This window comes from Sceloporus undulatus, chromosome 4, assembly GCF_019175285.1.
Source record: "Sceloporus undulatus isolate JIND9_A2432 ecotype Alabama chromosome 4, SceUnd_v1.1, whole genome shotgun sequence".
Lineage (NCBI taxonomy): Eukaryota > Metazoa > Chordata > Lepidosauria > Squamata > Phrynosomatidae > Sceloporus > Sceloporus undulatus.
The window spans coordinates 116,807,306-116,822,948 of record NC_056525.1 but is presented as its reverse complement, the minus strand read 5'-3'; the positions used below and the strand labels follow the sequence as shown (position 1 = coordinate 116,822,948).

The following is a 15,643-nucleotide window of genomic DNA, read 5'->3' as shown; positions in this document are numbered from 1 at the left end:
TGATTCTCCAGTTCTCCAGCAAGGTTTAAAAAATATTGAAAATATACCTAGTTGCTAGAGAGAGGGGAGAGGGAGAGAGAGAGAATGGTGTGGGAAAACGTTAGTGGATTTTTGAGGCTGGAATTCTGTTGGAAGCATATACAAGCAGAACTGCAGCTGAATGCAAAAAGAGTTAGTTGCCTAGACCTCCTAGCAAATCAGGTGTCCTGCGTTGCCATTTGCGGATCCAGCCAAGTTGATCTCATGGACCATTTTTACTCTGCTATGGGCTTCTCTCACTCCCACCCTCATGGTGATTGAACAGGAACAAGTTAATTGGGGACTCCATTAACATCCCTCTGGCCTTCTGATTCTGTCTTTCTGATTCCTGCAATTATCTATAATCTTGGATAAATGCCATTTTCTCCTCACCACTACAGCTCAGGTAATTTTTAAGTGATCATAGAATTACAGAATCAAAGAGTTAGAAGAGACCTCAAGGGCCATCAAATCCAACCACCTGCCATACACAATCAAAGCACCCCAAACAGATGTCCATCCAGTCTCTTAGAGTCTAAGGAGGAGACTCTACCACACTCCACAGGAGTGTGTTCCATTGTTAAACAGCTCTTACTTTCAGGAAGTTGTTCTTAATGTTCAGGTGGCATCTCCTTTCCTGTGGTTTACATCCATTGCTCCATGTCCTGGTCTCTGGAGCAGCACAAAACAAGTTTGCTCCATCCTGAAGATGATGCCAAGATGTATTTTGACAAGTATTAAGTCTGTTATTTTAATGTCTCAAATTCCATGTGGAGAATATTCCCTCTGTTCCTCTGTTCTTGTAAGGCTGACTTCTATCTCTGACCCAAGAACAGAACATTTGCAGGGATTGGGGCCTCATCAAAAGGCTTTGACCCATACCCCTTGCACCCCTACTCCTGAAAATATCACCTCTTTCTGGCACATTCCCATGGACATTGCTCCCCATGCCATTTTTGGTCCAAGAGAGGTGTTTTAAAAGCACACAGAGAGACAGGATGAAGGCCTCTATCCCCTGTGCCTAAGATGGCCCACGGAAGGTGGGGAAATATGATGATATTGACCTCAAACTTCCCAGGTGCATGGGACCATTTTGTGGGGAATAGTTTTTTTAAAAAAATAAAAATAAAAATAAAACAATGATTTGGGGTGGCGGAGAAGGTGGCTGGGGCCTCAAAAATAGCTAGTGAGTACACTTTACCTAATTTTGCCTTTAACACTTCCTTATCCTGCAAAACTTTCACTTTCCATCCCCCTCCCTTCATTTACCTCCACAACGAGGAGGACGTATTCCATCACCGCCCCGGCCCTTTGGAACACGCTGCCCACAGAGCTCCGCTCGGCCACCTCCCTGGCTCAGTTTAGAAGGGATTTAAAAACCTTCTTATTTCAAGCTGCATTCCCCGAATGAAGCTCCAGTTCGCCTTCCTCCCTCTTTTGTTGGCAAGTTGGTTGGCTGATGGGTTTTTAATTTGTTTTTAATATGTATATCTTGATGTATTGATTTTATTGTGTTGTTCACCGCCCTGATCTTTGGAAGGGCGGTATACAAATAAAAAATTTATTATTTATTTATTATTTTTATTAAGAAAACGTGTTCATGCAACCTAATAATGTTTGATATTTGTACTCAATTTTAGCATCCATGGGCTGCCAGTGCCTTCCAATATCATCCAGCCTACCAAGCAATTCCCTTAATCACACCTCTTCCTAAAGCCTCTGCATATTGCCCTATCTCTTTTCCTGTTTCTGAACTTGTCTGTTTAGTTGTTCCCACCTTTACCAGGCTACAGGTGTGAATGAAAATATTGAATTACACAACTGTAAAAGTCATTCTCAAAAGGCATAGCTCAGGAAATCCCCATAAAGAGCTATAATTCACAGTCCCAAATCTCTTGCGACATCACAGAAATCACAAGGATTCCAAAATGCAGCAGCAGGGACTACAGTCAGATTCTTAATAGGATATGCCCCAAATGAATCCAGCCTGAGATGACATGTAAGGTGTGTAGAACCACTTCCATAGAAACTTCACCAGCATGTGTGGGACTTTATCTAACAAACATGAGATGGATTTGCTCCATCACTATTCATAATAACAAATGAGTATAATCCATTCAATTCACCACTCCCATGGAAATGTCACAGGTATGTGTAGGTCCTTGCAAAGGTGCATTGTTGCACCTGATCCACCCAAGAGGAGTATTATAGAGTGGCAGAACAAACATCAACATAATGAGCTATGTTAAAATATCATACCTGCATCTTCGAACTCGCTATTGTAAGCATTCCAGGTCTCACTTATGCGAAGCAGGTTCTCTTCCATAGCTTGAATATCCATATATGGACAGTTGCATTCTGGAAATCTGGGGCCACAGTGACACCAACAGTCGTTGTCCTTGCAGATAAATTCTCCTTCTGAATTGCAGGCAATGTAGCTCAGAGCTGCTTGCACAAACCGCTCTTGCAAATATTCAGGCAGGATAAGCTGAAGACCTTAATGGAAGGGGAAGAGGGAGGGAGGAGAAAGAAACTGTGTTACTAAGTATGATGGTGATCTCAGAACAATTATTACAATCTTCACTAAAATTTTCATGTAAATGAAACAATTTGTCAATTTTTTTTCTTATATCTTGCTGGACCACTTTTGTCATGCCACTTTTCATTATTTGTAACATACTGATAACCTGACAAAAGAAAAGAAGAAATAGTGTTTTTCCATTTGCTTATGTAACGGAGATTTTTACATGCCAAAGATCACCAGAGAAGGGGAATGCTGATATTGAAAAAACAAACAAAAGATGTGTTAGTAACTAAAAAGTGTTCTGGATCTATTCATGGTTTATATGAAATGTAAAAGCTATGCTCTGGCATAATGGAGACATAGTAAATGTCCCTCAAGTGACATTACACTATATCTTTCCTCTTACCCCTAGAGATCTTGACAGATTATGTCATTTTTATGGAATTTATCCATAAAAATAGGGATAGGGACAGGATCGCTCCCCCATCCTCATCCCATTCCTGACCCATCCATGACCCGCAAATGAAAGTGATCACACAAATCACTTTCTCATGAAAGCATGCTGTTCCTATTATTCAGGTTCTTCTGTTAATACAAAATAATAGCAAACGACAGCAAAATAACACTTTACTGATGTCTGAAAGCACTTTTCAGCCTGCTTTCATGTGAAAGTGGTTCACGGAATCACTTTCACTAGTGAATAACAGGTTCAGCACACTTTGCAGGTGAAAGTGATTCATGTGCTCACTTTCACTAGTGTTTCCCGGCTGGGTCAAGTACAGGTTATGTATGGAAGTCCTTCCCATGATCATGTGGGAAGTATGGGACAAGGATGGGACAATGACATCCTGTCCCTCATGAAATAAACGCCAATGTGTGGCTATAGGAACATAGCTAGATGTTTCTATTTTGCTCTCTGTGCTCCATCACTTATTAAATGGTCATGGGCAGGGACTCCTGCAGCTAAAACGTGGGGTTAGAGGGCAGTATTGATCACTATGTGAGGTTGGTAGAGAATTCTAGTCTCTGCAAACATGTAAAAAGAGACTTACAATGAGATATGTGGATTTAACAGCACTGTAAGTCACTAACAGGATGTCAAGCATAAACTGATTGTATTCTCTTTTGTAAAGAGATGTTTTAATACAAACTCCCTTAATAATCCAATAGAGAATCATTGCTGACAACAGCATAATGAAAATCATGATTCAATCACAACTCCATCCACTTTTGTATCATTAGAATCACAATGATGTCTTGGAAAAACAGTCTCTTATTACAAAAAGAATCTGACTTATGCAAAGACCCTTTTATTATCCAAGAGCTCTTCTTTCACACAGATAAACTCTTAAGGTAAAGGAGGTGGAGGCCTCCTCACAATTAATAATGGCATGGGAAATGCTTCCCATATTCCCAGTCTCCTGAAGTGATTCCACAGTGAGGAATAACTGTGAAATCATGAGGATCAAAATGAGGATGAAGGTACTGATACTCTCCACTGGGAATCCTGCTTTCCAGTGTGATGTTGATACTTTTGGTGAGACCCACATAACTGGTGCCAACACATATTTGTTTCACACACATATGCCTAACTGGTATAGGATCATATGACAAGGAAGCAGTCTGCATATTGTTGGTTGTGAATGTTGGTCTGTGAATGGGGGTCAATGCCAGATAATGAAATGAGTAAAAGAATTATGTGACAACCGCAAAATATAGTAATGGCCGGCATCTTTAATTTTTTTGTGGGGTTTTCAGGCTATGTGTCCATGTTCTAGAAGAATTTATTCCTGACGTTTCACCAGCATCTGTGGCTGGCATCTTCAGAGAATGTTCTTCACAGATGAAACATCAGGAATAAACTCTTCTAGAACATAGCCATATAGCCCAAAAAACCCACAAAAATTAGTTAAGGACTTATTTTGTGTAAAATTTTCACAATTGTTTTGGAACAGAAAACATTTCTCTGCAAAAATATTACTTTCGGGGAGGGGGGTGTACTGTATCTTGCACATAAAATGCTGTTTCCTGTGGGGGAGAGAGAAAAAATAATTCATGTCCAAATATTACTCAAAATCACTCACCAACTGAAAAGATTCTCTCCAGCCTATAATTTTTCTTGTCTGGGTTCCCTGACACTCAAGAATCACTTTTTCAACTAGTTTTTGAAAATGTTCAAATATTATTTCAGTTACTATTTTAAAATGGGCCACGTGTTGACTGAAATAGTTGAGTCTGGATTTCTGGGCTTTTCATGAGTATATTGTGTGGACTTTAAAAAAACAAACCAAAAACAAGCTTGATCCCAGTGGTCTATAAATAAGTTATAAACAGCAATGCAGGGAGACCTATTTCAGAAAGATAGCCAATAAAACAAGAGGTAATTGATTGAATCAATGGAATGGTCTATATCAGCAGGTGTCATTTTGCCTCCTCGTCACATTGAGATCTTTAGAATAAGTGCCTTAAATGAAACGCAAGACAATTTATGAACTAGTCTCATCCCAGTGCCTGTTTTTTCAGCCGCTTTACTTTCATTTAGGTATGTCCGTTACCTCCCTTCTCACTGAGAATCTAGAGATCAGATGTGCCAAGAAAAGCAGACTGTCATGTTTCTAGTCCTTAACTCCTATGGCTGCTCAAATCCTATTGCAGCCCTTTCACCTGGAATTCCTCAAATGCTTAACAATCTTATTCAGGCATGAGATACTCTCCTGCCGGGATGGCATCACTTCCAAATACAACTGTGCTATTCTGTGTTTGAATGGTTTGTTGTGGTCTTTGTACAGCCACTAATGTGGAAATCTAGCATATTTGAGAGAAGACTCAGCTACAAACTTTTTGAGTGATATCTCTTTGTGAAACAGTATTCAGTTATGAGTTCAGAAGGCTCTACCTGGATGAAATAAATGGATGAAGGAACAGAAATTTTAAACAAATAAACTTCTGAATGTCCACTTACGGATGATTCAAATATCTGGCCTAATCAGATGTTTGAAGATTTTGGGGCTGGTGGGGTTAACACCTCTCTCGAATATTGTGGCACAATATTCATATATGAAGGAAGAGAATATTTGGGGAGGAAGGAGGGAAGGAATAATGAGCTATGCCTGCAGTAATACAAAGTTATACTGGTGTTTCTTATCAACTTTTTTCTTGTTTTGAAAGCCCCTCCCCCAATTTTTGGGGAGGTGTTGTGATATGATACAAGAAAGTTAGTGAGTAGTTAAGTAGTGTAACTCTTTCTGTGTATTTCCAAAATAGAGTCCAGGATATTCCTGGAAGTGAAGAATGTGATGTTTCCATAGAAAACTGGGTGGACTATAACTGTCATCTATTTCTCTCACTTAAAAGTCAAATTCTCACCGATATCCCCAAATCCCTTGATTATACAGAAAGGTCTGAAAACTGTGGTGTGAAAATCTTTTGTCTGTCTTACACTAAGATTAGTCTTGTAAGAAAAATCTGTTGATTCAAGAGAGAGATAATCCACATATTTTTGTTCCCTTTAATGGTGTGTGCCCACTACATAGCTCTTCAAATACATAAAGGTCAGGAATCATGTTGGCTGTGGCAGTACATTGAATTACAATGTTATCTCTGTGTGTGCCTGTGCCTTCAAGTCGCCTGTCAATTTATGACAACCCCATAATTTCATAGGGCTTTCTAAGGCAAAGAATACTGAGAGATGGGTTTTACCAGTTCCTTCCTCTGAAATATAGATACAGTACCTGGTATTGGCTAGCATTCTCCCATCCAAGTAATAACCAGGGCTGGCCTTACTTAGCTTCCAAGTTTAGTTGGGATCTGGTGCCTGTAGGGAGCTGGTCCCATTTAATCCATGGGCATCATGTATTTTCTTAGGTACACAGTCTGAGCAGCCCAAATGGCTACCTAGGAGAGGAAGATTTAAGTGTGACTCAGCACGGCCGTTTAGGCGCTGCACACGAGTGAGGTCATCATGGTGCATGCCATCTGTACAGGCGCATGCCAAGATGGCGCCCGGGGCACACGGTAGGGTTTCTGAGCATGTAAACACTCAGTCCACGCACAATCCTAATTTGGGCCCAGGCCGGCACAAAGTGCTGGTCTGTCCAGGCCCAAAGTTGATGGGAGAAATGAGATGCACTTTCATAAAAGAAAAGGAACATAATGGTTTCTTTACAAAAGCAGACACTTTTTTCTGTAGTCAACCTTTTACTGGTGAATGTTGTATTCTTTTAGTGACATGTTTTGATATTGCAACTTTTTATGGCTTTTTTTAAAAAAAAAAATCTCTTTTTTAATCTTGTTGTGAGATGTGTAGAATTCCAGTTTTGGCTGAAAGTTGGAATATGTAACAAATAAATAACATATTTAAACAACTTTCCTTGAGAGGCAATAACTGTCTTACAACTTTTGAATAAAATCTCAATACAGGGATGCACATCTTAATGAATGTTCTTTTTAAAGGAAGCAAGGAGCAATTATAATATTTTTTTCTTCTGCTGTGAATTTTAAAAAAGAAAATATTAAAAGATTATATAAAAAATAGAACAGTAAATGGTGGCTAAAACCCTACTAAATCTTACAGTTATAAAATAAACTTTCAAAAGCACCATAATATATAGTCCTATACACTTTAAATTGTTTGAAATAGATTGGACCATAGTGACCACTGGCAAGTTGGAGGGTGGACAATTATAAAATTTGTATTAACAAAATCAGTAAAGGGAAGCCATTTTTCATAGAAGGGTTCCTGGTTTTGTTGTATTAAGTTACATTTCATTTTATCCCATAGCTTCTCCATTAGCCATTGGTCCCAGACTCTTTTCCACCAGTTATGTAGGGACACAAGTCCTGTTCTCCAAGATTTGGCTACTTCAAGCTGAGCTTCTGTCAGAAGAAAAGTAATCAGCATTCTGTGTCTTAAAAATGTATTGCCCTTAGTGTAAATTGAAAGTAACAAGAGAGCTGGGCAGAAGCTCTCTGATTTTTTGTTTAGTAATTAAAGCAATCTGATCAAGCACTTCATGCCAAAAGAAATTGATTTTGGGCCAGTCGATCCACATATGGTTATATGTTCCTGGAACTGGGCATCCTCGCCCCATAAGGGTGACATGGACTTTATCATCCATGATGATCTAATAGGGAGCATGTACCATTTGTGGATCAGCTTTAAAAATACTTTCTGGTCAGGGTTGATCTTGATTTTAATTAAGTAGATGTCCAGATAGCAGCCCATTCAGATTCAGATATTAATATATTCAATTCACTTTCCCAGCTTGGCACTAAGAATGTCTTGATATGTATCATTCAAGATATATTGGTATATGTGTGTGTGTGTGTGTGTGTGTGTGTGTGTGTGTAAATATATATGTGTAAATTTACAGCGCTTTATAAATAAAGGTTAATAATAATAATATACAAGAAACTGAACCTTTAGCATTTCCAGAAAGATCACTGCATAGCATTTCGAAGGGGGTCATAAGTTTTAATGTTTCCTCCTTCCGAAGTAGACTAGAGGAGAATATTTTAATTTGATTAATTTGATACCATGAAATTAACAGTAGGTCTAGCGTTCATATCAGGTCCTCAGTCGACATGGGTTTACCATTTGTGAAAAAATCTTTAATTTGGTAAATACCTCTTTCTTCCCAACCCTTATATTGCAAGATTTCATTTGGGTGGGAAAAGTTTGAATGGTATAATAATGGATTTAGAGGTGACAAGTCTAGAGAAACAATATATTTCCATGTATGCCAAATCTCAATGGTGGTTTTGAACCATGGATTGTTGAAGTCTGTAATCTACTTTCCTAAAAGTTTTTTTTAAGAACATACTATGCAATGTGTAAAGATTTACATTAAGTTCCATACTTGATCCGTACTAGGGACGCCCCTTTCTAACCCTAATACAGACCCAGTCCGTACTATTACGCCCATGCGGAACAGGCCTAGGATAACTTTTAATTCTATAAAAGATCTGTAAGGGTGTTCTAAAGAAAAACTAAGACATCATCTGCAAATAGGTTTAACTTGTGAATGTGTCCTCCAATTTTGGGGCCATGAATGTTAAGATTTCATTGGATAAGATTAGCCAAAGGTTCAACGGCTATGGCAAAACGAAGTGGCGAAAGAGGGCAACCTTGTTTTGTCCCTCTCTGTATAGAGATGAAATCTGAAGCCAACTTATTAACCATAATAGCTGCTTGTGAGCCTTTATATAAAGATTTTAATACTTTGATAAAATGTGGGCCAAAATTCATTTTCCGAAGCACTCTGAACAGGTATTGCCAATTCAAGTGATCAAACGCTTTCAGTACATCAAGAGACATCTTTGCCATGGGGTCTCTGAATAGGAAGCATAATAGATGATATTCAGTACTCTATGAATGGCATCAGATATCTTCTTTCGAGTTGGCATAAGACCTGTTTGATCAATGTATTCTGTAATGAAAGTGTTTATTCTATGGGCTAGTATAGCTGTGAACAGGATATTGTTAGGTGAAGTTTTTAGATCTCCCTCTGGTGTTTTAATAGCTGAGACCACACTATGATTTAGTTTTCTCTTTGCCATTGTGGCAAGTAATTTTGAGTTTTTATTATTATATTAATAGAAACGAGCTTTTGCATAATATATTGTATTCTGGTTCTTATGTAGGTCCAATTCTCCAATTTCTGCCCTTTAAAAATGCAGTTTTTGAAACCTATTCAACAATTTGGGACTTATTCTGAGCAAAATTTGTATACGGTTGCTATTCACAGAGAATAGCATTTTCTAGGCAGGAAACAATATAATTACATATGGTTGCAAATATGCTGTTTTTGTGCAAATTAACAATGCACAATTTTTTGTGTAAATGTATTCCCAATTACAATATTTTCTGCATAGAAACAGCTATTTCTGTGCAGAAAATATTGACACCTACACATAAAATTCTGCATAAAATAGCCAATGCATTTGTAAGTATGTGCAGTATAAGTCCTGAATTGTAAAGACTGTGATCTGTCCAGGAGTCTTCTTCTTAGGGTTCCTTGACACTTGTACAACTTGGGTTTTTCATCCATTTTGCAAGTGTTTTTCAATTTTCTTTCCATCCCTGGTTCCATGTTCCTTTGGAAATGCATTCAGATTTTTTGTATATACATTTGGATTGAGATCACATGGGCATATAAACACAGTGTCTACAAATAAACTTAATCTCATACATATTATGACATTTTAGTTGCAGCAATACTGGGAAGTCAGACTGTTCTACTTTCTTGATATTGGATGTGACACAGGTATATTCCAGTTCTTACTGCCTACGTTCACTCCCATTGTTGTCCCCTTACCTTGATCTATATAAGGGAATGGAGTGATAGTTTCTATACATACCAGTAATTAATGATATATATATATATATATATATATATATATATATATATATATATGGAATCACAATTGATGTTTTCATATAAAGGAGAAAGAGGACTGTTCACCTCATCTGCAAAACAGCTACTCAAATGTATTATATGCACAGGTAAGAAGTCAGTACTCTATCACTTTTCTTACCCATAAAAGTTGGATTATAATACTTTTAATTTTTGCATAATAGTGACATATGTCTACAGTTTCCTCATCAAAGGAGTCTAGTGTGGGTATATAAGGAATCATTTTAATATGATTTTTATAGACATGGACATAATACAGAACAAGAAATGTCAGTCCTGTGCCATTTCCATCAGTTCCAACATAGCGCGCCTAAGAGAAACACCATGAAGTACATTGTTTCCAGGGTAAAATGATCAGACTTCCTTTGGTTTTGGGGGAGTTGGAAGCAATCTTCTACCTCTCCACTATCTCAGCTCCCTCCTCATTGTTCTTGTCTGTACACTTATCTCACTATTAAGTTTTCACAAGCATTGAATATATTGGTAACGTTTTAATAATCTGGCACACCTGCTTGATAACAGACAACAGAGGAACAAAAGAAATGAGTTCATACCTCATTGGGGATCATTCCTTGATGAATGCAAGGAACTCACACTGTTAAAATGAAAATATTCTAAAAGACTGAAAGCCATATGGCAATAGCTTATGAAAAACACAGTTGAAAACAACTTCCTTTGTACTTCTTTTTTTTCTTGTCAAGATACATAAACGTCATTGGCAATGTACACATACACTTAAAACTAATTTGGGGGAACATGAAAAGAAATTTTTGGGCTATGTGGAGCTGTTTATTCATCAAAGCAACAGTGCATATGAAAAGGTTTTAAAAGGCAGCTCTCTGTGCTATGGTTTTGACTTTAGGAATCCAGCAGCATGTATCAAAACAGGTCTGTGATTGATGTAACAACCAATTTCCTAAGCATTTTACTGACAAATATTATGTCGAGCGCGAGGAGAGCCGCTTCCGAATGGCAAATAATTTCCATAAACACAGTGGAGATATGAGCCCCAATGAAAATGACAGGATCATCTATCAAACTGTTATATGCCCCAAAATATCAGGCTTGCAATGTGATATTCAAGATAGGCTGTCCTATTATGTGAGAAGCGAAGGGAGAATGTTGCATTTATCCGTCAATTCAGTAGAAAGACAATTCTCCCTGTCTGTCCCAAGAGCTAGAAAAATGTTATTTCTCAGGCAGCCTACATTCTAAACCTGTAAAGACTTCAACACCTGGACTGTCTCCATTTGGAGGAGTGCTGCTGCATTCAGGTGGAAGTGTTATACAAATATTTTACAGAAACATCCCCAAGTGGAACTGAGCATTGTCCAAAGTGCCAGAAAATTGAGTGTCTTTGTGTCACTCCTAGATCTGTTTTGACTTATGTTGCCTATTCACTAAAGCTGTCCAAAAACTAAACACAAAGACTGTCCTGTCCATGTACTACAGATATGTGGGCATTAACACTTGCCCTGAGAAAGTTTACTAGATTTATTGAGCCAAATTGTAGAGCTTCCTCGGGAGGTTATTGGCCCAATAGGAGATTAGGAGATCAAGCAGACCAGCAGCTTGGAGCAGCCTCTGGTCACTCCAGCACCGGTCACTCCCCCTTTGGCGCAGCACTGCACAACCAGACACTGCACACCTGAGGCTAGCTGCTGCCACATTTCACTATAAACTGCTGCAAAAAAGTGCTTTTTTGTGCTCCTTTTGCAGCAAGGTTTGGGCCACCTTAGGCAGCCACAGTGCTGTTTCGGCCTGATCCAGAAGCATGTGTCATCTGAATGCTTATATATAACATTTGCTCAAGCTAATTACTCTTTTCTCAACCTAACCCACCTTGTTAACATAAAATGGGTTTGGGAATTAATGTTTTGAACTTCTTGAAAGGTGGATGAGATGAGACTGAAATAATATAAATTTAAAATATTGTGTTCTGCAGACTGTTGAGAAAGAGTGAGTAGAAGTGCTGTATAGTTAATAAAACAAAAATAAATATTTGTTTCTTAAGATCGCAATCATATATAAAATAGCTTGAATCTATTACCTTGCAGACAGTGATCCAATAGTGTATTTCCAGCCCTTCCAACCCCCGTATGCTTCTCTACACTATCTGCATGCCTGCTCTGCAGATCTTTTCAGCCCTACTGAGCTGATATCGAAAGCACACAAGTAAAAGAAAAGGGAACAGAAATCACTCTTCCCAGTTCAACTGATGGTCAGAGAACTTTGGAGCAGCCACGTATAAGACTGAAGTGCACAAGACTTACATGTCATTTTGTTTACTCATATTCCAAATAACCCCCTTGTCAATCAGGGCTAACTCCTTTTTAAACGTGTTTAGGATTGCAGCCAAAGATTGTGTGTAGACTGACTACCAATGCTTGCTACCAATGTTTCTTTCAGATGTTGGGCAAGATGCTGGGATTTCATGTTGAACAGATAAGGAGGAGAGAATCAGGGATGACTAAATGTTGTACACCCCAATTGTGGAGATAATGACAATCTAGAAAAACATTGTTTCCTGGGGAACTGACCATAGTAAGAGGTGACAACCACAGTAAGAGTAAAATTCAATGAACAGGGAATAGCTAGAGTGAAAGCTTTGATTTTCGTGACATATTAGCCTTCCCTAGGCCAAAGCTGAGGCTAGGAGATACTATGATCTTTGAGAAACGCTGAACCTTTCTGCATTGAGTTTTTATCAGCATGGCTGTTTGTCAAACCAGATTTAAACTTCTTTCTTCAGAAAGTAAGTCCCAGTTGGACTGATTTCCTGGTGAGCATGTGTAGGTTTAGACACATTAAAATTAAAACCATTTTGAGAATAACATTAGTGGTAGAACTATTAGTGGCCCTTCTGTAAAGTAGTTGCCATCTTCATTGTAAAATTACAATTCTTCCAGTAAAAACCCACTCACTGTGTAGGTTGGGAAGATCATATAGTGGGTCCAGCTTCCATGATGGGCTGCGTTAAATGAACTGGCCAAAGGGAAGGACACAAACTACTGGGATTCTCATCTCGATATCTAGACTATTTCTAGCTCATGCAACACAGGAATCCATTCTATAGATTTGAACAATTGCTTTTTTTAACATGATATGGAAATCTCGTCAACATCTAATTGTTTAAGGTTTGGAAAATACAACATTCAAACTGATCCTTGACATGTATTGTTCAGAGAGCAGTTTAAAGAAAATGACAAGTAGCCTTGCAAATGTCTTCCTATAAGAAATTAACAAAAAGAAGTCTACCCACGTACCTTGCAACTGAATCTTATTTTCCGGACTCTGTACCAGAACAGAACTGACAGAATCTAGGTTGTCATAGTTACTGCAGCCAAGAGGACCAGTCCGGGTTTCTGTTACCTAGTGAGCAAAGGAATGGAAAACCATTTGCTGTATTATACAGAACAGACTAAGTTTCCTTTACAAAACACCAGGCACAGCAGGCAGAATTTATTTTTTACAAGTGTAAGTGGCATGGCATTTTACCTGCAATCTTTCAACAAGTCCCTCATAGATAGTAGTATTTTGCTAAATCAAAGTAGCACTAAATGTTTGTGTCTAGATGAAAAAGAAAATTCTCAGAAAATTCTCTGTTGTGAAATGGTGGCTGGGTTAATCTTGTATGAAACTATATTGTTACTTCCTGTTGGTGGATAAATTAAGTCAAAAGCTTTAAAAAGAGGAATGTAGGGAGCACAGGCACAACTGATTGTTTTGTCCTGAAACATTAAAACATTAAATAACATCAAGCAACATTACAACTGGGGCAACAGTTGTACCCTGAAGTGTACCCAATTTATTAGTTATGATACTCAATTTATTGGCCTAATTTATTGGCTGCTTAACTGGAAGAGGGGTAATTTCAGTGCATAGTCTTAGTGAATTTGAAATGGAAAACACTGAGTGAATTTGAAATGGAAAACACTGAGAAAATTAACAAAATCATATTCTAAAAAAATTGTTTCCAGTTCTGTTTTATAATATTGGGTGCCTCAGAATTTTGTATTCTCTTTTGAAAATACCAAAGCAAAACATCCAGTGTTCACCATTTCAAATCCTCATATAATTTCAGTAGGAGAACTTGAACCATGTACTTAATTTTTCTACTGAAGTCAGAATTTCCAAAGTGTTTCTCTTTGGGCTCCAATACAAGAGTAATAATAAGTAATAATAAGTATCAGACTACTGAATTCACTGGATTGAATCCACATTAAAGGATCTATTCAGCCATTCCATACATATTATTATTATTGTTGTTGTTGTTATCATTAAGCTTTATTTATATAGCGCTGTAAATTTACACAGTGCTGTAAATATAATCTTTTTAATTAGACGGTTTTCTGCCTTCAGGCTTACAATCTAAAAAGACATGACACAAAAGGAGAAGGGAATGGTGGTGGGGAAGGGATCAGGTCCAGCATTTCTTCTCTCCTTCTGAGACCTGGACCATATGTACACTAAACACATGAAGAAGAAATGTAGTAATATGTAGTAGTGACTACTATTCCATGGATTAAAGTCAATAGAAACAATGAAAAAGGGTGAGGTCACTGCACTCTTCCTTGCTCCTCCATCGCATGCATATGCTTTAAATTCAGTATGCTTGAATAGAATTTAGGTTCAGTCCCATCTTATTCATGCCTACTTAAAAATGCTTTGAGTTAAATCAGATTGAACCTAGGTGTATTTAGAATTAATTCCCACTGGATTCAATATGACTCAAGGGGAACAAATTACCAAACTTATCCCACTGTCCCAATGGGACTTATATTTAAGTAATGTAGCCAGAATTACCTTCACCTGTTGTATTTCTAAAGTCTTTTCACTCTATATGCCACCTGACACTATCCACGTGTGGAAATGTTGTGGCACATATTAACAGAAGAGAATATAAATTGTTTGCAAACAGCATGAAATGAGTACGTACTTCAGGAATCCCATGATCCACAAACTGGCAGCTGTAATCTGTGTTTTAAGATCACCAACAGCAAAGTAATGACACACATTTTTGTAGCCTAGTTTTGAATGAAATTTCCTCAGAGATGCTTTCTTAGCATGTGAATTTTGACAGTGTCATTTCAATCTAATGCAAAGTATGTTTCAATAAAGATCCAGAAGCATGTTCCAAAAAACCCCTCTTGCCAATTTTGAGTTGCAGCCTTGAAACTTGATTAACTGCTATGCTTGAGGATTTCTCAACATTAAGAAAAAAAAAACATGGGGGGATTACAAAGGACTGCTGTGGAAATGGTGATAAAATCACACTTTGAATTTCCTTACATTTGCTGTATTTTAAAGAACAATTGCATGCTTATTTTGATGTAATCAAGAAAAAGGTGTAAAACATGCACAACTACAAAGCCTAAACCTCACTTGTAGTATAGTTATAGGATCAACCACTCTGATGCCTTCTAGATATTTGGACTACAGTTTGCATTGCCAATGGTCAGGCATTATAGGTTATACAACCTAAAGGGCACTAACATGCTGAGAAGCACAACATTAATAATTGGCTCCACTTTGGCCCTTCATCAGTTATGACCCCAAGATGCTTGTTCTAGTCTTTAGTTGGCACACACGTTCCATGGGACATCATGGAATTTCATTTATGCCAACAATACTTTCTATCTTTCTGACTGCTAGAATAGTCGAGAAACATGTAAAGGTTAAAGTT

General features: G+C 37.9%; 1 protein-coding gene across 3 annotated transcripts in view; it reads right to left on the bottom strand.

The window, feature by feature from the left end:
* The window catches only part of BRINP3 (BMP/retinoic acid inducible neural specific 3), a 316,730-nt gene that overhangs the window by 84,160 nt on the left and 216,927 nt on the right, over positions 1-15,643 (bottom strand). For all 3 annotated transcript variants that reach the window (XM_042466360.1, XM_042466361.1, XM_042466362.1), the window contains exons 5-6: positions 13,224-13,329; positions 2,278-2,514 (exon numbers count right to left, since the gene is read on the bottom strand). In XM_042466360.1, coding sequence (XP_042322294.1) covers positions 2,278-2,514; positions 13,224-13,329 — 343 coding nt within the window. The remainder of the gene's footprint in view (positions 1-2,277; positions 2,515-13,223; positions 13,330-15,643) is intronic.